Consider the following 21,866-nt stretch of genomic DNA (forward strand, 5'->3'; position numbering starts at 1 on the left):
TTTTTCTTTTTTTCCCCCACACCGTTGGTTAGAGCCTGTAAGTAAGCATTTCACTGCTGTATTCCGCGCACGTGACAAATAAACTTTGATTTGATCAACACATAGCTCAGGCAGTAGGAAGATCTCTCATCCATTTATATGCAGATGTTACCGTCTTACTCAGCTGGCCCCTCCCCGAATATTGTGTTAAACGCTCTACAACAAAGCTTTCTTAGTGTCCAAAAAGCTTTCTCTGCCCTTAACCTTGTTCTGAACACTTCCAAAACAAAAGTAATGTGGTTTGGTAAGAAGAATGCCTCCGTATACAACACCCATTCTGAGTCACATTCTGTTATAGGTCCCAAAACTGCACACATCCCTGGGTTACTCCTATTTTCAGTTTGCTGGAACGAGCTGAAAAAAAACTACACTCAAACTGGACCGTTTTATCTCTTCATTCAAAGACTCAATCGTGTACACTTACTGACAGTTGTGGCTGCATCGGGTGTTGTATTGTTGTCTCTACCTTCTTGAGGTTATCTGTGCCTAATAATGTTTGTATGATGTTTTGTGCTGCTGCCATGTTGTGTTGCTATAATGTTGCTGTGATGTGTTAGTGCCATGCTATGTAGTTGTCTTAGGTCTCACTTCATGTCGTGTTATACAACACAGAGACGTAATATAACTGATTACGTTTTATTTTGTGTGTGTTGAGGGGGATGGAAACGACAGTGAGGGTTGAGGGTAGCATATGGTGTGGGTGGTGATGAATATGGCGTTGGAAAGAGCTGGTTGTTCTATGAACAAGTCGAGCCTACTTAGGTGTATCATTTGATAGTGTCATTCTCTTCACTGCTAAAGAATCAGTGTCAAACATAACTAATACAAGAAGCACTCTATACTGTTTATTTTCAGAATATATCTATTGTAAGATCATCCATTAACTATCAGAGGATCATATGGCTTAATTGCAGAATGTCAGATGGTTGGATAATTTGTTTACTTATCTGAACACCAAACATAATCCCACTATGAATACTATAGGTGGCCTGTTTTTTGGGGGGTACTACAAGTACAAAAAAGTATATATCTAAAATGTGCAGAGTTATTTCCTTGATTTTCAAATATCATACCCATTTGTGAGACGATAAAATGTTTTACTTGTTCTGCCGATGTTAAATACCATCAGACTGCAGCCAGGGACATTTTCAGGTGCTGGTAGGGAAACAATGGCTATATGCAGGTCCTATGGAGAGAAGTGTATATATATGTTTACCTTTATTTTACTAGGCAAGTCAGTTAAGAACAAATTCTTATTTTCAATGACGGCCTAGGAACAGTGGGTTAACTGCTCGGAGTGGGGGAGGGCTGCTGAAGCTGAGCTGCCACCTGGCTTATAATCACAGGCTGCAGAAGGGCATGCCTGGTTATCGTCGCCACCTGCCTATACCCCTCTATTATTCTTGTGATCAATGACGTCTGCAAACAAGAATGGAAACCATGCATGCTTAAACAGGAAAAATATAGATTGTACATACCTACACCTAATTCTGAATAATAATAAACAGGTAAAGACAGCTATGATGATATGACCAAATATATTGTTAGGTTTCCCCCCTATCATCTGTGATAGTGTGCTCTCATCTGTATGTAGTTTGAACATTCCATCAGAATCCCTCCTTAATCAAGGGTAATAAATTAACACCATTTATCAATGTGAATTTACTGATCAGAATCTGTCTGTCTTTCTATGCATCTGTAGAAGTCACTGAATTAGGATCAGTTGCCTATTCACCACAAGGTATATGGTAAAATTATAAAGCAGATATTGTAATGGTATTTTAAAACTTTGTCAGGAATAATACAGTCCAATTACAAAATGGTGACAATAGTACGCGTTTAATGAGTCAAGGACACCAATACCCATACAACATTTCGTCTTCGCACATGCGCTTTACAGGCTGTTGTGTCCATGTGTAGGCGAATCACGTGGGGAGAATCCGTTGATCGTCTTGTCCCTGCTGTAGGAGTTGCTCCGTTCTTGATTTCATTTTGGTTGCCACCTCGCTTTGTTTTTAAACACCCCCCTCCTCCTCATACGTTTCACCGAAGAATGAGCGACAACGAAGATATCGATGTTGACAGTGACGTAAGTTAATGTGCTCGCTCGAGCCTTTGAGGGAAACGCGTACTAGCTAGCTAGTGTAGCTGAACTGGCAGATCAGAAATATTTGACCCAGTAACCTGGTTAGCTAAAACATTCAAACGTTTGACTTACTAGTTAATGTTAGTTAGCGTTACCAGTTTTAGAAGAATGTAGTTAACGTTAGCAAGCGTTACCCAACACGGAGCTTGCCTGTTCTAGTTGAAGTGGTTAACTGAATGAAAATCGCTTGCTACCTGGCTAGACCCTTGGGCATCAACAAACAGCGATGCCTGCGACGCAAAATCCATCTGCATCATTTATATATATTGTAAGATGATAACCCCACCATTACACTGCTCTGCACTGGGGTTGTTTACCTTGAAAGAATATAACCCCAAAATTATGCTGAGATGCACTGGTATCGGAACGCAAACATGGTTACATTAAGACACTTGGAGCTGGTGCCAGATATGGGTCTGAAAAAGTACCTCAATGCAGGAATGAGATTAGTTTATGACGCTGTCCCATTACATTACACATCATTGGATGAAGGCGTATTTTGTACGGGGAGTTCAGAGCCCTGACACATTAACACGCATCACTTGCAGTCGAGTTTTGGAACGGAGCTTGTATTTCAGATCAGTGAAAAATAAATGTAATACAATATGTTCACTTGATACACACCTTTTTATATGGTTATAGCGTTCCCACACTGCCATATCTTCACGAACAACGCGTGTTGACAGAGGCACCACCTGTGCTAATTCGCTATGGTCCGAACACCTGTGTGTAAAGGCGTCAGCATGCTTCCGTTCGGCAGGCATATACTCTCTTAATAAGACCTTCGCGAGAATTTTTTTTTCAATAGTACTGTTTGTCCATTACATCAAGATATGTCATTAATTTTGACATTTTTGTAGAGGAGATGATAGTTGCACAATTTTGCTTCTGACTAGGATGTTTGGTGCAGTATTTCAAGTAAAAAAATGTGAATGAGGACGAGTCTTTTTATTATTATTATTATTTTTTCATTGTGGAAAACATGTTTATTTGTCAACTCAAAACAATCGCTTCTGTTAAGACCATTGAGACACAATCCACTCCAATTGAAGATCAGTTTGAGAAGGTCCAAGCACAAGGTGTTTGAATGTCCTTAGGTTAAGGTGTTGATGTATAATGGCAGACGTATAGGGGTCATGGTGCCATCATCCTCCACCCTGCTCACTTGAAGCACTTGCCCTGGTTAAAGGGTTTTCCCATGCGTTTGAACTCTCCCTCCCAAGCAAAGTACTCCTTGACCATGGTCTTGGTTTCGCTGCTGTCGGGGTCCAGTTTGCGCCAGGCGTATGACTCGTAATCAATCTGCCAGTCAACAGACAGAGTGAAAGCTAAAAGATCCAGATTCCAGAAATGCTACTGTCGTTGTTCCCGCCGAACAGGGTCACGCTGGCAAAGCCGTTCTTGCGGAGTTTGTCAAGTCTCTGGAACATTCCCACGATGAGGTTGCAGCTCATGAAAGTCATGGTAAGCTCCTCGGGGTATTTGTACTCACCGTAACAGATGGAGTAGCCCTGTCAACGTGTTCCCAGAAGTGGGGCACGGCTACAGTCAGCGTGTCCTCGTTAGAGTACTTCCTCTTGAACTCGTCCATGACAAACGCACTCTTTGGTAGGTGAGTGAAAGGGTCCTTTGTTTTGGGTTCTGAAGCCAGAGCTGCTTCACACTTGTCCATTTCCTCTTCAGCAGGGGCAGCTTCCTTCTCTTCCTTCTTCTTCTTTTCCTTCTTCTCCTGAGGTCTGCCTGCCTTCGTTCCAGCCTTCTCTTTCTTGGGAGGGGCGTCTTTCTTGGGAAGGCTGTCCTTCTTGGGCTGCATGTCAGAGAACTTCTTGGGATCAAACTGAGCCATCTTGTCGCAGAGCTTGACCTCTCCGAGCATGGTCTTGAACTGGGTTGGCGGAAGGAAGGCTCAAGGACCTGTTTAAAGAGCCAGATCATGCTATAGGCCACGCTGATATCAGCTAGGCTGACTCGCTCTCCAACCAGGAAGGTCCTGGTGTTGAGGACAAACAGAACCTTCTTCACCTCCTCCTTGGCCTGCTCTGTTGCCTGCTTGTTGAACTGCATGATTCCCAAGGTTGGGAAGACCCATGCAGAGCCTGGAGGGATGATTTCAGCATCAGCAAAGCTTACCCACTGAAGCACCTGGGACTGGGCCTGGGGACTGCTGCCATGCAGGGCCTCATTGCTCAGGTAGTGAGCAATGGCATTACTCTCGAAAAGACGGAAGCCGTCATCACCCTGAAAAGCTGGAACCTTGCTCAAGGGGAAGTTGTTGAGGAAGATGGGGGTACGGTTCGTCTGCCCGAAAGTGAAGGCAGGGACGCTGCTGGCCACCTTGAGGCAGGCACCGCTGTACTGGGCTGCAATCTGAGCCTTGAAGGCTCTCTAGTTTTCTGGATACGTGTACAGAGTCCCTGCCACCATCTTTAGGAAGAGAGAAAAAAAGCGAATGAGGACCAGTCTTCTCTCCTTGAATGACAACGTGCACATCATTGTGGAATCCCTACGGTTGACCAATCGCCGACGAGGAGGGCGTAGACTTCGGCTACCAACTTCTGCTTGCCTCGAGGAAAGAAATGTGTTCTCGAACAACCTGTGCTAATTATCAATCTAGCATCCGCTGAACACCTGTCACAGGAGGTTGGTGGCACCTGAATTGGGAAGGATGGGGTCGTGGTACTGTTGGGAGTGGAATGGTAACAAATACATCAAACACATGGTTTGATGCCATTCCATTTATATTCAGACCCTTGACTTTTTCCACATAGTTACATTACAGCCTTATTTTTCCTCGTCAATCTGCATACAATACCTCATAATGACAAAGCAAAAATGGGCTTTTGGAAATGTTTGCTAATGTATAAACTGATACCAAATTTACATAAGTATTCAGACCCTTTGCTATGAGACTCGAAATTGAGCTCAGGTACATCCTGTTTCCATGGATCATCCTGGAGATGTTTCTACAACTTTGATTGGAGTCCACCTGTGGTAAATTCAATTGATTGGACATGATTTGGAAAGGCACACCCCTGTCTATATAAGGTCCCACAGTTGACAGTGCATGTCAGAGCAAAAACCAAGACATGAGGTTGACAGAATTGTCCGTAGAGCTCCGAAACAGGATTGCGTCGAGGCACAGATCTGGGGAAGGGTACCAAAACATTTCTGAGGGCCAAACTTTTTCAGCCTCCTGAGGGGGAACAGGCACTGTCGTGCCTTCTTCGTGACTGTGCGTGTGGACCATTTTAAGTCTAGTGATTTGGACACAAGGAACTTGAAGCGCTCTACCAGCTCCACAACCGCCCATTGATGTGGGTGGGGGTGTGCTCGTCCCCCCTTGTTTCCTGTAGTCCACAATCAGCTCCTTGGTCTTCTTGACGTTGAGGGAGAAGTTGTTGCTCCGGCCCCACACTGCCAGGTCACTGACCTCCTTCCTGTAGGCTGACTCTTGTCGCCGGTGATCAGGTCTGCCACTGTCGTGTCGTCGGCGAACTTGATAATGGCATTGAAGTCCATACAGTTGTGGGTGAACGGGGAGTACAGGAGGGGACTAAGCACACACCTGTGGAGCCACTGTGTTAAAGGTCAGTGTGGTTGAGGGGATGTTGCCTACCCTCACCACATGTGGTTGGCCCATCAGGAAGTCCAGGATCCAGTTGCAGACCTGGCCAAGATAAAGCAAAGCAGTGCAAAAGAAACAACAACACAGAGTTACACATGGAATAAACAAGCGTACAGTCAATAACACAATAAAAACATTAAAAAAGTATATATACAGTGTGTGCAAATGGCATGAGGAGGTATGGCAATAAATAGGCCATAGTAATTACAATTTAGCAAATCAACACTGGAATTGGAGTGGGTCTAGAGTGGCTGGGATGGTGGAGTTAATGTGTGCCATAACCAGCCTCTCAAAGCACTTCATGATTACAGAAGTGACTGTTACAGGGCAGTAATCATTGTGGCATGAAGCCTTAGAATTCTTAGGAACAGGAATGATTGTGGTCATCTTAAAACATGCGGTGACTACAGACTGGGAAAAGGAGAGGTTGAAAATTGAATGTGAATATGCCTGCTGTTCTGGACATGCTCTGAGAACGCACCCTGGAATATTGTTGGGTCCCGGGGCCTTGCGGGTGTTGACTTGATTTAAAGACCCTTCTCACGTCGGCCTCAGCGTGAGATCACCCAGTCCTCACACATGACCCAACGTGGTCAAAGCGTGCATAAAATGCATTGAGTTAATCTTTTAGAGAGGCATCATTGGGTAGATCACGGTTGGGTCTTCCTTTGTAATCTGTAATGGACTGTAGCCCCTCTCACATGTGGCGGGTGTCAGGGCCTGTGTAATATGAGTCCACCTTATTCCTATATTGTCCTTTTGTTCGTTTGATGAATCTGCTGCGTTAATAGCGGGCCTCCTTGTACTTATTCCTGTCTTCGGTCGTAGCATCAGGGTTGTCTACGATAGCTTTGTGTGCGGTAGCCCTGATTTTTAGTTTAGCTCCAACCTTGGTGTTAATCCAGGGCTTTTGATTGGGGAAGCAGCAAACCCTCACCGTGTGTACGACATCGCCAATGCATTTTCTAATGAAGCCGGTGGCGGGTGGTTAGCTCATCTATGTTATTGGCGGAGTCTCTAAACATATTCCTATCAGCGCTAGTAAAGTAGCATAACCTCTTATTCTGGAGACCATTTCTCAACGGAGTGAATCGTGGGTACTTCCGGTTTTAGATTCTGCTTGTAAAACAGGAAGCAAGAGTACGGAGGCCTGATTTGCTGATATTTTATTTTTTAACTAAAAAATTCAATTTTTCAATCAGAAAAACTACAATTTCTGGCTCATTTTTCCAAAAGCCAGCCTGAAACTCTAAAGAATTGACATCTAGTGGAAGCCCTAGGAACTGCAGTCTGGGAGGACTTGGCTTTATAATAAAAGTGATAGCCATTGAAAATAGTGGTAGGCTGAAATTTCTTTTTTTGGGGATGGTTTGTCCTCAGGGTTTTTCCTGGCATATCAGTTCTGTTATACTCACATACATAATTTAAGGTTTTAGAAACTTTAGAGCGTTTTCTATCCAAATCTACCATATGATATATACATATCCTAGCTTCTGGGCCTGAATAACAGGCGGTTTACTTTGGGCACGCTTTTCATCCGGACACAAAATACTGCCCCCTACTCAAGAGAGGTTAACTGCCTTGTTCAGAGGCAGAACGACAGATTCTCTGGGATTCGATCTTTCAACCTTTCAGTTACTAGTCCAACGCTCTAACCACTAGGCTACCTGCCGATTTAGCGGATGAGGGAGGGCCTTGTATATTTGCTTGTGGGTAGAATATCAGTGGTCTAGGACTGTATCCCCCCTAGTGGTGTTATCTTTCACCAGCGAGAAAGACTCCTTAAAATGAAAAGGATACTTACTGTAGCAGTTTTGCACACATCCATAAAGCTATGGGTGCCTACAGCCAACAAAACTATACTTTTGCTACACTTCTCGAGTTACGCTGACACACAGGTGTTCAAAGCACGCTAGATAGCTAATTAGCACAGGTGGTCGCCTCTGTCTGTTTTCCGTCAACAAGCACTGTAACATGGAGATATGGCCCTCTGGTAACCCTATAAAAGGTGTGTAGTAAATGGAGGTCGGCCGTTTATGATTGTCCAATGCCAATGCCGATTATTCTAGGACCAAAAAAAAGCTGATACCGATTAATCGGGCGTTTAATTTTATTTTAATTTTATAATAATATATATTTTTTTACATTTATTTATTCATTAATCATTATTTTTGTTTATATATTTGTAATGCCATTACAACAATACTGAATGAACAATAAACACAACTTCATATAATACATAAATCAAATCTATTTAGTCTCAAATAAATGAAACATGTTTAAACAATGCAAAAACACAGTGTTGGAGAAGAAAAAGTGCAATATGTGCCATTTAAAAAAGCAAAAGTTTAAGTTCCTTGCTCAGAATATGAGAACATATGAAAGCTTGTGGTTCAATAATCCTAGTTCTTCAATATTCCCAGTTAACTTGTTATGGCTGCAATCCCGATATCGGAATAAGTGTCATCAACAACCGCTGAATAGCATAGCGCTACATACAATAAATATTACTATACATATTTATATTCATGAAATCACAAGTGCAATATAGGAAAACACAGTTTAGCCTTTTGTTAATCCACCTGTCGTGTCAGATTTTGAAATTATGCTTTATAGAGAAAGCAATCCAAGCGTTTGTGTAAGTTTATCGAGCGCACGATACGTAGCTCGGTCACAAAAATCAGAAAATCAATCAAATTAATATTTTACCTTTGATGATCTTCGGATGTTTTCACTCACGAGACTCCCAGTTACACAAAATGTTCCGTTTGTTCCACAAAGATAATATTTATATCCAAAATACCTCTGTTATGTTCAGAAATCCACAGGAAAGAGCGGTCACGAAAACGCAGACAAATTCCAAATAGTTTCCATAATGTCCACAGAAACATGTCAAACGTTTTTTATAATCAATCGTCAGGTTGTTTTTAAAATATATAATCGATAATATATCAACCGCAAATGTCTTTCACAGTAGGAGAGGGGAAAACAATGGCTGTCCAAATTCTGTTGCGCGAGCAAAACTCATGTGACCACTTGACGCGATGTTATCGTTCTGGCTCATTTTTCAAAACAAAATCCTGAAACTATGTCTGAAGTCTGACACCTTGAGGAAGCGATAGGAAAAGGAATCTGGTTCATATCCCTTTAAATCCAGCAAAGGGAGGCTGTGGAATATGGAGTTTTCAAAATAGAAGCCACTTCCTGTTTTGATTTTCCTCAGGGTTTCGCCTGCAATATCAGTTCTGTTATACTCACAGAAAATATTTTGACAGTTTTGGAAACTTTAGAGTGTTTCTATCCTAAGCTGTCAATTATATGCATATTCTAGCATCTTGTCCTGACAAAATATCCTGTTTACTATGTGAACATTTTCCGACAAGATAGAACTGCCAAAGGGGGCGGTGTTAGCCTACAGAGTTCTGTCCTACTATCCAGGCCTGTACCCAAACAATATGAACTTCTACTTTTAAAAATCCAATTCTCTAAAAACAACTCTCTCACCGTTGCCGCCTGCTATAGACCACCCTCTGCCCCCAGCTGTGCTCTGGACACCATATGTGAACTGAATGCCCCCCATCTATCTTCAGAGCTCGTGCTGCTAGGTGACCTAAACTGGAACATGCTTAACACCCCAGCTATCCTACAATCTAAGCTTGATGCCCTCAATCTCACACAAATGATCAATGAACCTACCAGGTACAACCCCAAAGCCGTAAACACAGGCACACTCATAGATATCATCCTAACCAACTTGCCCTCTAAATACACCTCTGCTGTTTTCAACCAGGATTTCAGCGATCACTGCCTCATTGCCTGCATCCGTAATGGGTCAGCGGTCAAGGGACCTCCACTCATCACTGTCAAGTGCTCCCTGAAACACTTCAGCGAGCAGGCCTTTCTAATCGAACTGGCCCTGGTATCCTGGAAGGATATTGACCTCATTCCGTCAATAGAGGATGCCTGGTTATTAAAAAAAAAGCCTTCCTCACCATCTTAAATAAGCATGCCCCATTCAAGAAATGTAGAACCAGGAACAGATATAGCCCTTGGCTCTCTCCAGACCTGACTGCCCTTAACCAGCACAAAAACATCCTATGATGTTCTGCATTAGCATCGAACAGCCCCCGTGATATGCATCTTTTCAGGGAAGTTCGAAACCAATATACACAGGCAGTTAGAAAAGCCAAGGCTCGTTTTTTCAAGCAGAAATTTGCTTCCTGCAACAAACACAAAAATGTCTTGGGACACTGTAAAGTCCATGGAGAATAAGAGCACCTCCTCCCAGCTGCCCACTGCACTGAGGATAGGAAACTCTGTCACCACTGATAAATCCACTATAATTGAGAATTTCATAAGCATTTTCTACGGCTGGCCCTGCATTCCAGCTGGCTACCCCTACCCCAGTCAACTGCACTGTACCCCCCAATAGATGTCGGCCTATTATGATTTTTCAATGCCGATGCCGATTATTGGAGGACCAAAACAGGCCGATACCGATTAATCGGACGATTAAAAAAATTAATAAAACATAAATAAAATAAAATGTATTTGTAATTACAGCAATACTGAATGAACTTATTTTAACTGAATATAATACATCAATAAAATCAATTTAGCCTCAAATAAATAATGAAACGTTTAATTTGGTTTAAATAATGCAAAAACAAAGTGTTGGAGAAGAAAGTAAAAGTGCAATATGTGCCATGTAAGAAAGCTAACGTTTAAGTTCCTTGCTCAGAACATGAGAACATATGAAAGCTGGTGGTTCCTTTTAACATGAGTCTTCAATTTTCCCAGGTAAGAAGTTTTAGGTTGTAGTTATTATAGGAATTATAGGACTATTTCTCTCTATAAGATTTGTATTTCATATACCTTTGACTATTGGATGTTCTTATAGGCACTTTAGTATTGCCAGTGTAAGAGTATAGCTTCCATCTCCTAAATCATAGACTTAATTATAACATAATAACACACAGGAATGCGAGCCTTAGGTCATTGATATGGTCGAATCCGGAAACTATCATTTTGAAAACAAAATGTTTATTATTTCAGTGAAATACGGAACCATTCTGTGTTTTATCTAACGGATCGCATCCATAAATCTAAATATTGCTGTTACATTGCACGACCTTCAATGTTATGTCATAATTACGCAAAATTCTGGCAAATTAGTTCGCAATGAGCCAGGCGGCCCAAATTGTTGCATATACCCTGACTCTGCGTGCAATGAACGCAAGAGAAGTGACACAATTTCACCTGGTTAATGTTGCCTGCTAACGTTTCTTTTAGCTAAATATGCAGGTTAAAAAATATATACTTCTGTGTATTGATTTTAACAAAGGCATTGATTTTTATGGTTAGGTACATGTTGGAGCAAGTTTAATGCTAGCTAACAACTTACCTTGGCTTATTACTGCATTCGCGCAACAGGCAGGCTCCTTGTGAGGCAGGTGGTTAGAGCGTTGGACTAGTTAACCTTAAGGTTGCAAGATTGAATCCCTGAGATGACAAGGTAAAAATCTGTCGTTCTGCTCCTGAACAAGGCAGTTAACCCACCATTCCTAGGCCGTCAATGAAAAAAAGTATGTGTTCTTATCTGAGTTGTAAAAAACAAAAATCGGCCCCCAAAAATACAGATTTCCGATTGTTATGAAAACTTGAAATCGACCCTAATTAATCTGTCGACTTCTACCCCCCCACAGAAACTCGCCCAAGCATTCCTCATTTCTCCTTCTCCCAAATCCAGTCAGCTGATGTTCTGAAAGAGCTGCAAAATCTCGACCCCTACAAATCAGCCGGGCTAGACAATCTGTACCCTTTCTTTCTAAAATGATCTTCCGAAATTGTTGCAACCCCTATTACTAGCCTGCTCAACCTCCCTTTCGGTGTCGTCTGAGATTCCCAAAGATTGGAAAGCAGCTGCGGTCATCCCCCTCTTCAAAGGGGGGGACACTCTTGACCCAAACTGCTACAGATCTATATCTATCCTACCCTGCCTTTCTAAGGTCTTCGAAAGCCAAGTCAACAAACAGATTACTGACCATTTTGAATCCCACCGCACCTTCTCCGCTATGCAATCTGGTTTCAGAGCTGGTCATGGGTGCACCTCAGCCACGCTCAAGGTCCTAAACAATATCTTAACCGCCATCACTAAGAAACAATACTGTGCAGCCGTATTCATTGACCCGGCCAAGGATTTTGATTCTGTCAATCACCATGTCCTCATCGGCAGACTCGATAGCCTTGGTTTCTCATATGATTGCCTCGCCTGGTTCACCAACTACTTCTCTGATAGAGTTCAGTGTGTCAAATCGGAGGGCCTGTTGTCCGGGCCTCTGGCAGTCTCTATGGGGGTGCCACAGGGTTCAATTCTTGGGCCGACTCTCTTCTCTGTATACATCAATGATGTCGCTCTTGCTGCTGGTGAGTCTCTGATCCACCTGTACGCACACGACACAATTCTGTATACTTCCGGCCCTTTGGACACTGTGTTAACAACCCTCCAGACGAGCTTCAATGCCATACAACTCTCCTTCCGTGGCCTCCAACTGCTCTTAAATACAAGTCAAACTAAATGCATGCTCTTCAACAGATCGCTGCCTGCACCTGCCCGCCCGTCCAGCATCACTACTCTGGACGGTTCTGACTTAGAATATGTGGACAACTACAAATACCTAGGTGTCTGGTTAGACTGTAAACTCACATCAAACATCTCCAATCCACAGTTAACTCTAGAATTGGCTTCCTATTTCACAACAAAGCATGCTTCCAAACATACCCTCGTAAAACTGACCATCCTACCGATCCTCGACTTCGGCGATATAATTTACAAAATAGCCTCCAATACCCTACTCAATAAATTGGATACAGTCTATCACAGTGCCATCTGTTTTGTCACCAAAACCCCATATACTACCCACCACTGCGACCTGTACGCTCTCGTGGGCTAGCCCTCGCTTCATACTCGTCGCCAAACCCACTGGCTCCAGGTCCTCTACAAGACCCTGCTAGGTAAAGTCCCCACTTATCTCATCTCGCTGGTCACCATAACAGCACCCACCCGTAGCACGCGCTCCTGCAGGTATATCTCTCTGGTCACCCCCAAAACCAATTATTCCTTTGGCCGCCTTTCCTTACAGTTCTCTGCTACCCATGACTGGAACAAACTACAAAAATCTCTGAAACGGGAAACACTTATCTCCCTCACTAGCTTTAAGCACCAGCTGTCAGAGCAGCTCACATGTCACTGCACCTGTACATAGCCCATCTATAGTTTATCCCAAACAACTACTGCTTCCCCTACTGTATTTATTTTGCTCCTTTGCACCCCATTATTTTTATTTCTACTTTGCACATTCTTACACTGCAAATCTACCATTCCAGTGTTTTACTTGCTATATTGTATTTACTTCGCCACCATGGCCTTTTATTTGCCTTTACCTCCCTTATCTCACCTCATTTGCTCACATCGTATAGAGATGTATTTTTCTACTGTATGTGTCTAACTGCTTTGCCTTATCTTGGCCAGGTCACAATTGGAAATGAGAACTTGTTCTCAACTTGCCTACCTGGTTAAATAAAGTTAAAATAAATAACAAATATCCAATTGGTCTCGTCCCATTGCTGCAACTCCCAATTCCAATGAGCCTTGCATCCTCTGAAACACGAACTTGCCAAGCCGCACTGCTTCTTGACCCACTGCTCGCTTAACCCAGAAGCCAGCCGCACCAATGTTTCTGAGGAATCACGGTACAACTGGCAACCGAAGTCAGCGTGCATGAGCCCGGCTAGAGCGCGATGGAACATGGACATCCCTGCCGGACAAACCCTCTTCTATCCTGGACAATGCTGGGCCAATTGTGCTCTGCCTCATGGGTCTCCTGGTCGCGGCCAGCAGCGACACAGCCCGGATTTGAACCTGGGTCTGTAGTAACGCCTCAATCACTGCAATGCAGTGCTTTAGGCCACTGCGCCACTCTGGAGAAGTGTTGAGACTCTTAACAAAACTCCCCTGCCCAGAAGATACTATTATCAATGTGTGCTATAGGTAGTTTTAGTGTCTATGAATGTGTCAATGGGTGCTAAAGGTTAATATTACCCCATCAACACGGTTGCGAGGTCGGCTTAGCTCATGAAGAGAAGTGTACAAGGGCAGTGCCATTTCTCAGAAGTTAGCTAGCTAGGTAGACTTTTCTCTTTTAGATGTAATTTTAGCTAGCTACATAAGGCTTATGAAAGGGTAGTTCCATCATATAATACCTGAACACATCCTGTATTTAGCTAGCTAGCGGTACGAAATTACCCATTCCTTTAGTTTGTTTTCTTGCAAGAAACTTGTAAACCTTGCGGCTTAACATAAACATGTCTGATGTCATTGATTTAGTCTTTTGGCAGGTTGTTCACACTTCATCAATAGGTGAAAAGACAATGCAGTTATTGCATTTGTGGCTGTTTGTTTCTGTTAAAGCCCAGAAAGCAACATACAGTGATTTTGGAAAGTATTCAGACCCCTTGTTCTGAAATTGATTACATCGTTTTTTTTCATCAGCAATCTACATACAATACCCCATCATGACAAAGCAAAAACAGGTTTAGAAAAAGTAGCAAATTAATAAAATAAGAACAAACGGAAATTGCATCGCTGCAAAGCCATTTTCAGGTCTCTCCAGAGATTCGATTGGGTTCAAGTCCGGGCTCTGGCTGGGCCACTCAAGGACATTCAGAGACTTGTCCCAATGCCACTACTGTGTTGACTTGGACGTGTTCTTAGGGTCATTGTCCTGTTGGAAGCTGAACCTTCACCCCAGTCTGAGGTCCTGAGCACTCTGGAGCAGGTTTTCATCAAGGCTCTCTGTACTTTGCTCCGTTCATCTGTCCCTCAATCGTGACTAGTCTCCCAGTCCCTGCTGCTGAAAAACAACATCCCACAGCATTATGCTGCCACCACCATGCTTCACCGTAGGGATTAGGTCTAGGTTTCCTCCAGATGTGACGCTTGGCATTCAGGAAAAAGAGTTCAATCTTGGTTTCATCAGACCAGAGAATCTTGTTTCTCATGGTCGGAGAATCCTTTAGGTGCCTTTTTTTTAGCAAACTCCAATTGGGCTGTCATGTGCCTTTTTACTGAGGAGTGGCTTCTGTCTGGCTAGTCTACGATTAAGGCCTGATTGGTGGAGTGCTGCAGAGATGGTTGTCCTTCTGGCAGCTCTGTCAGAGTGACCATCGGGTTCTTGGTCACCTACCTGACCAAGGCCTGTCTCCCCCGATTTGCTCAGTTTGGCCAGACGGCCAGCTCTAGGAAGATTCTTGGTGGTTCCAAGTATTGTGAAGCTCAAATCACTTAGGTGTTTTGAACATGTGTTAAAAAAAAGCTAATATCGGTCCCATGACTTTAATGGGATTTATGCCACCGATACCCTGTCTATAGACTGCTTACAGGGTAAGGAAACCAATGTAATTTTGTAGTTTGGGCGAAATATCCCTTTAAATCGTGCATCAGTCTATTTATCCTTACTGTTACTAGGATCAACTCATGGCTAATGTGTTAAATTGTTGAGTTTGGATTCTAATGGAAATTAAAATGGACAGCCAACTTTAAAATGTTTGCTTTAACATTTTGCCGCCTATTGCTAGTTTGGGTTGACTTTGATTCCTCTGTGAATCTCTCTTTACAGGCTGACAAACGAGCACATCACAATGCGCTGGAGCGCAAACGTAGGGACCACATTAAAGACAGCTTCAGCAGTTTACGGGACTCTGTGCCTGTGTTACAAGGGGAGAAGGTTAGTGAAGTTAGTAATCGGTATTTTCTACTATCCAGCTCTGTCGGACTGTAGAATAAATGCAATATGAAGTTAGTAGTTTGTATGAATGTCCAAATGTATTAATGCTAAATGTACTACTGTAGCAATGGTGATCAAATAAGCCTCACCCATCATTTTGAATGGTTTATTTTTCATTAATGAGTTAATAATCAGCTTGGAATGATACTTGGTTCCAATAAGCTAATGGTATTTAGCCTAATCTTCAATAACTAGGCCAGCAGTGTGTGTCATCTGTAATGCTCTGATAAGGACAAATGAAACATTGCCTCATGGCTGAGTTTTTAATTTGCTGCTGACAGCAATCTGTCAAACAGGCTTCCCGAGCTCAGATCCTAGACAAAGCCACAGACTACATCCAGTACATGAGACGAAAAAACCACACACACCAGCAGGACATTGACGACCTGAAGAAGCAGAATGCAATGCTAGAGCAGCAGGGTGAGTGTGGGCTCAAGGCCCAGGGACAACTGCAGGTGCAGGAGGGTGAGTCATGGTGTGTCTTGGTCATGGGCACTACTGATCAGAACCATACTTGCACTACTTACGCTCTGCTTCTGATGGCCTTTATTGCATTATTCCAGTGAACAATGTTTCACGGTGGAGAAGGGAGAGACTTATACTTATCCTATTGTTCTGTGTTTCTCTGGTTGATTTTAGTCCGTGCACTGGAGAAGGCCAAAGGGAACACTACTCTCCAGGCCAACTACTCTTCCTCTGACAGCAGCTGGTACACCAACCCCAAGGGGAGCACAGTGTCTGCCTTCGATGGAGGCTCTGACTCCAGCTCTGAATCAGAGACAGAGGAGCCGGCCAATAGAAAGAAGCTGCGTGTGGAGCCCATCTAGACTCCATCCACAGTGTTATCACCAGAGAGACTCTTATCCACCAGCCCCCTCCTGTTCAGTCTGTTTCCATTCTTCTCATGCCAGTCCAGGAGACAGAGGGAAGACCATGTGAGAAAGGTGCGATCGTGGCTTTTCCAACATTTTGTTACTTACAGCCTTATTCTAAAATGGATTAAAATGTTTTTTTAAATGTATGCGCATTACCCCATAATGACAAAACAAAAACTGTTTTTTTTAGACATTGTTGCACATTCATTAAAAGTAAACGTATCACATTTACACAAGTATTCAGACCCAGTACTTTGATGCACCTTTGGCAGCGATTACAGCCTCGAGTCTTGGGTATGATGAAGTTTGGCACACCTGTATTTGTGGAGTTTCTCCCATTCTTTTCTGCAGATCCTCTCAAGCTCTGTCAGGTTGGATTTGGAACATCACTGCATGGCTATTTTCAGGTCTCTCCAGAGATGTTCGATTCGGTTCAAGTCTGGGCTCTGGCTGGGCCATTCAAGGACATTCAGAGACTTGTCCTGAAGCCACTAGTGCATTGTCTTGGCTGTGTGCTTAGTGTTTTTGTCCTGTAGGAAGGTAAGCTGTCAGGTCTGAGGTCCTAAGCAGGTTTTCATCAAGGATCTCTGTACTTTGCTCTGTTCATCTTTCCCTCGATTGTGACTAGTCTACCAGTCCCTGCCGATGAAAAACATCCACACAGCATGATGCTGCCACCACCATGTTTCACCGTAGGTATGGTACCAGGTTTCCTCCAGATGTGACACTTTGCATTCAGGCCAAAGAGTTGAATCTTGGTTTCATCAGACAGGTGAATTTTGTTTCTACATGGTCTGAGAGTCCTTTAGGTGCCTTTTGGCAAATTCCAGGCGGGCTGTCATGTGCCTTTTTACTGAGGAGTGGCTTATGTCTGGCCACTACCATTAAGGCCTGATTGGTGGAGTGTTGCAGAGATGGTTGTCCTTCTGGAAGGTTCTCATATCTCCACAGAGGAACTCTGGCGCTCTGTCAGAGTGACCATCATTATTTATTTACAATGACGGTTAACAGTGCGTTAACTGACTTGTTCAGGGGCAGAATGACAGATTTTTACCTTGTTAGCTTGAGGATTCGATCTAGAAATCTTTTGGTTACTGACCCAACGCTCTAACCACTAGGCTCCCTGCTGCCCCTTTGACCTCATGGCTTGGTTTTTGCTCTGACATGCACTGTCAACTGTGGGACCTTATATAGACAGGTGTTTCTTTGTCATTATGGGTTATTGTGTGTAGATTGAGGAAATGTCTCTATCCATTTCAGAATAAGAATGTAACAATGTGAAAAAAGTCTAGGTCTGAATACTTTTCGAATGCAGGGTATATACAACTCTTCAACCTTTATCCTCCTTTGCCAGTGTATTGTCACGCCTCATGGTGCACCAACACCTCTCAACACCCCCAAAGTGAGACAGCTCTGCAGTTTGAAGGACTTGATGCTTTTAAAACATCATTGTTCAGAATTGGATATGAAGGTGAGCAGGTGAACAGCTTTAGTCTAGCTACAACAAATACTCCCATCTCTCGTTTTGAATCACCTCAATGAACCTGTTAGAAGAGTTGAGACTTACACAGACCTTTGAGAAAATGTCTGTAGGAATAGTTTACCTTTTTAATATTTGTACTTTTCCACAAAAGAATGCGAAGTTGCTGTGAAAAAAAATGTATCTAATGCAATCTTCTGGAATCAAGGTGGATGGCTTTAAATATAGGGATTTGAATACACATATTTCAAAGTGATATGTTGAAATTGATTTCTTATTCCATATTGTACATTTTTGTTCAACTTTACCACTTGTCAATGGAGATTGTTCATCCTTCATCAGTGTTGGCATCAATTTAATATATTCTCACCTCACAGGTTCAGCAATGTTTTTACTTTGTTATTCTCAAGAAAATGGAGATTACATTTTTATTTTTTCGAAATGGATAAATACTTAATGTTACACAATGCAGTTAAAAGGTAGTAAACTTTTTATTTGTATTAAAGGAAAAGGCCATATCAGTGTAGTGCATATTACTGTATACTTGTAAATGTTGTCCATTCTACAAAGAAAAACCCTCAAAATATTTGTCTGTCCTGGGAATGTTTGTCATTTAGATTTTTTTATTTTACAGATAATTAGTGTGTAAGAATCTAGATTTTATTTTGTTGATTCTATTGATATTACAGGTGTTGTAAGTACTGCCAACCATTTTTGGAAGTTGAGGCATACCTTTGCTGAGGAACTATTATAAATAAAACTATTTTATCCAGTACTGTGTTTAGTGACAGGATGCATTTATTTTGAACGGTAAACTCTTGGTCTGATAGGGTGTTGTGATAGCATAGCATACTTTTAGATGAACAGTCAACTAGATTACCCTTGTTTGACAATACATGTTTGAAAACCTAGATAGACCATGCTTCAAGGTGGTCTTGCTTACAATCTTTCAGCTTTTGTTATGACCTTTGTTAGTGGGGGACTACAATACAGACGTAAAATGGTTCCTTACCAAGTCTACCTTTATCCAGGAAGTCCAATTGCGGTCAGAATACCTATTTTACAAGGGAGACATGACCTCAATGGCAGCTTAAAATATATGTCAAAGAATGCCTTACTGTTTGGTGAGTTTTCTTGGTACTTTGTTCTTACCAGCACCATTAGTGTCAATGTTTATCCCACATTTTAAACACTACATGCTCTAAGCACGGAGTTGCATAGTGCTGGCTGGCCGGCCTATTGCCACTGCCAATTTGAAGTGAGCACTGAGCTCAGATTATCCACATAGCTGACACACACCTCTCATGCAGGCTCATCGTGCATTTTAAAGGAGCCATCTTTATCTGGTGGTGTAGGCTAATACCTGTTCTGTTTAATCAAATCAAATGTTATTTGTCACATACACATGGTTAGCAGATGTTAATGCGAGTGTTGTGAAATGCTTGGGCTTCTAGTTCCGACCATGCAGTAATATGTAACAAGTAATCTAACAATTTCACAACAACTACCTTATAAACACAAGTGTAAAGGAATGAATACGAATATGTACATAAAAAAATATATGGATGAGCGATGGCCGAACGGCATAGGGAAGATGCAGTAGATGGTATAGAGAACATATATACATATGAGATGAGTAATGTAGGGTATGTAAACGTTATATAAAGTGGCTAGTGATACATTTATTACATCTAATTTGTCATTATTCAAGTGGCTAGAGATGTTCAGTATGTTGGCAGAAGCCACTCAGTGTTAGTGATTAACAGTCTGATGGCCTTGAGATAGAAGCGGTTTCTCAGTCTCGGTCCCAGCTTTGATGCGCCTGTACTGACCTCACCTTCTGGATGATAGCGGGGTGAACAGGCTGTGGCTCGGGTGGTTGTTGTCCTTGATGATCTTTTTGGCCTTCTTGTGACATCGGGTGGTGTAGGTGTCCTGGAGGGCAGGTAGTTTGCCCCCGATGATGCGTTATGCAGACCTCCCTACCCTCTGGAGAGCCTTACGGTTGTGGGCGGAGCAGTTGCCGTACCAGGCGGTGATACAGCCCGACAGGATGCTCTCGATTGTGCATCTGTAAAAGTTTGTGAGTGTTTTTGGTGACGAGCCACATTTCTTCAGCCTCCTGAGATTGAAGAGGAGCTGCTGCGCCTTCTTCACCACTCTGGCTGTCTGTGTGGTTGGACCATTTCAGTTTGTCCGTGATGTGTACGCCAAGGAACTTAACTTTGCACCTTCTCCACTACTGTCCCGTCGATGTGGATAGGGGGCTGCTCCCTCTGCTGTTTCCTGAAGTCCACGATCGTCTCCTTTTGTTTTGTTGACATTGAGTGTGAGGCTATTTTCTTGACACCACACTCAGAGGGCCCTCACCTCCTCCCGGTAGGCCGTCTCATCGTTGTTGGTAATCAAGCCTACCACTGTGTCGTCTGCAAACTTGATTGATTTGGAGGCGTGCATGGCCACGCAGTCATCGGTGAACAGGGAGTACAGGAGAGGGCTGAGAACGCACCCTTGTGGGACCCCAGTGTTGAGGATCAGCGGGGTGGAGATGTTGTTTCCTACCCTCACCACCTGGGGGCAGTTCGTCAGAAAGTCCAGGACCCAGTTGCACAGGGTGGGTCGAGATCCAGGGTCTCGAGCTTAATGATGAGTTTGGAGAGTACTATGGTGTTAAATGCTGAGCTGTCGTCGATGAACAGCATTCTTACATAGGTATTCCTCTTGTCTGGATGGGTTAGGGCAGTGTGATTGCGATTGTCTTGTCTGTGGACATATTGGGGCAGTAAGTAAATTGGAGTGGGTCTAGGGTTTCAGGTAGGGTGGAGGTGATATGGTCCTCGATATGGTCCTCTCAAAGCACTTCATGATGAAGGAAGTGAGTGCTACGGGGCGATAGTCATTTAGCTCAGTTACCTTAGCTTTCTTGGGAACAGGAACAATGGTGGCCCTCTTGAAGCATGTGGGAACAGCAGACTGTGATAAGGATTGATTGAATATGTCTGTAAACACACCAGCCAACTGGTCCGCGCATGCTTTGACGCGGCTGGGGATGCCGTCTGGTCCGACAGCCTTGCGAGGGTTAACACGTTTAAATGTTTTACTCATGTTGACTGCAGTAAAGGAGAGCCCACAGGTTTTGGTAGAGGGCCGTGTCGGTGGCACCGTATTGTCCTTAAAGCGAGAAAATAAGTTGTTTAGTTTGTCTGGGAGTAAGACATCGTGGTCTGCGATGGGGCTGTTTTTCTTTTTGAAGTCTGTGATTGACTTTAGACCCTGCCACATACCTCACCTTGCCCTGATTAAAAGCAGTAGTTTGCGCTTTCAGTTTTGTGTGGATGCTGCCATCAATCCACAGTTTCTGCTTGGGAAGGTTTTAATAGTCGCTGTTGGTACAACATCACCGATGCACTTGCTAATAAACTTGCTTACCGAATCAGCGTATTAATGAATGTTATTGTCTGACGCTATGCGGAACATATCCCAGTCCACGTGATCAAAGCAATCTTGAAGCGTGGAATCCGATTGGTCGGACCAGCGTTGAACAGACCTGAGCACGGGCGTTTCCTGTTTTAGTTTCTGTCTATAGACTGGGAGCAACTAAAGGGAGTTGTGATCAGATTTTCCGAAAGGAGGGCGGGGAGGGCTTGTGTCGCGGCATTTAGGATAACAATGATCCAGGGTTTTGCCAGCCACGGGTCGCGCATTCGATATGCTGATCAAATTTAGGGAGCCTTGTTTTCAGATTAGCCTAGTTAAAATACCCAGCTACAATAAATGCAGCCTCAGGATATGTGGTTTCCAGTTTACATAGAGTCCAATTAAGTTATTTCAGGGCCGTCGATGTGTCTGCTTGGGG

The 21,866-nt window shown here is 43.2% G+C and overlaps 1 protein-coding gene and 1 pseudogene across 3 annotated transcripts; one reads left to right on the forward strand and one right to left on the reverse strand.

Moving 5' to 3' along the window:
• The first annotated feature begins 1,930 nt into the window (after positions 1-1,930).
• On the forward strand, positions 1,931-16,749 carry LOC124046435 (protein max-like). Of its 3 annotated transcripts, none has more exons than XM_046366793.1 (4): positions 1,931-2,128; positions 15,488-15,595; positions 15,937-16,120; positions 16,295-16,749. In XM_046366793.1, the coding sequence occupies exons 1-4, from the start codon at positions 1,952-1,954 to the stop codon at positions 16,480-16,482; spliced, it is 657 nt and encodes a 218-aa protein (XP_046222749.1). In that variant the 5' UTR covers positions 1,931-1,951; the 3' UTR covers positions 16,483-16,749. The 3 variants fall into 3 exon arrangements, with proteins under 3 accessions (XP_046222749.1, XP_046222751.1, XP_046222750.1); XM_046366795.1 differs by having other exon boundaries at positions 15,952-16,075; XM_046366794.1 differs by having other exon boundaries at positions 1,940-2,128; positions 15,937-16,075.
• On the reverse strand, positions 3,347-4,624 carry LOC124045257 (annotated as a pseudogene).
• Positions 16,750-21,866: the final 5,117 nt, after the last annotated feature.

This window comes from Oncorhynchus gorbuscha, linkage group LG10 (genome assembly GCF_021184085.1).
Source record: "Oncorhynchus gorbuscha isolate QuinsamMale2020 ecotype Even-year linkage group LG10, OgorEven_v1.0, whole genome shotgun sequence".
NCBI classification, from domain to species: Eukaryota; Metazoa; Chordata; class Actinopteri; order Salmoniformes; family Salmonidae; genus Oncorhynchus; species Oncorhynchus gorbuscha.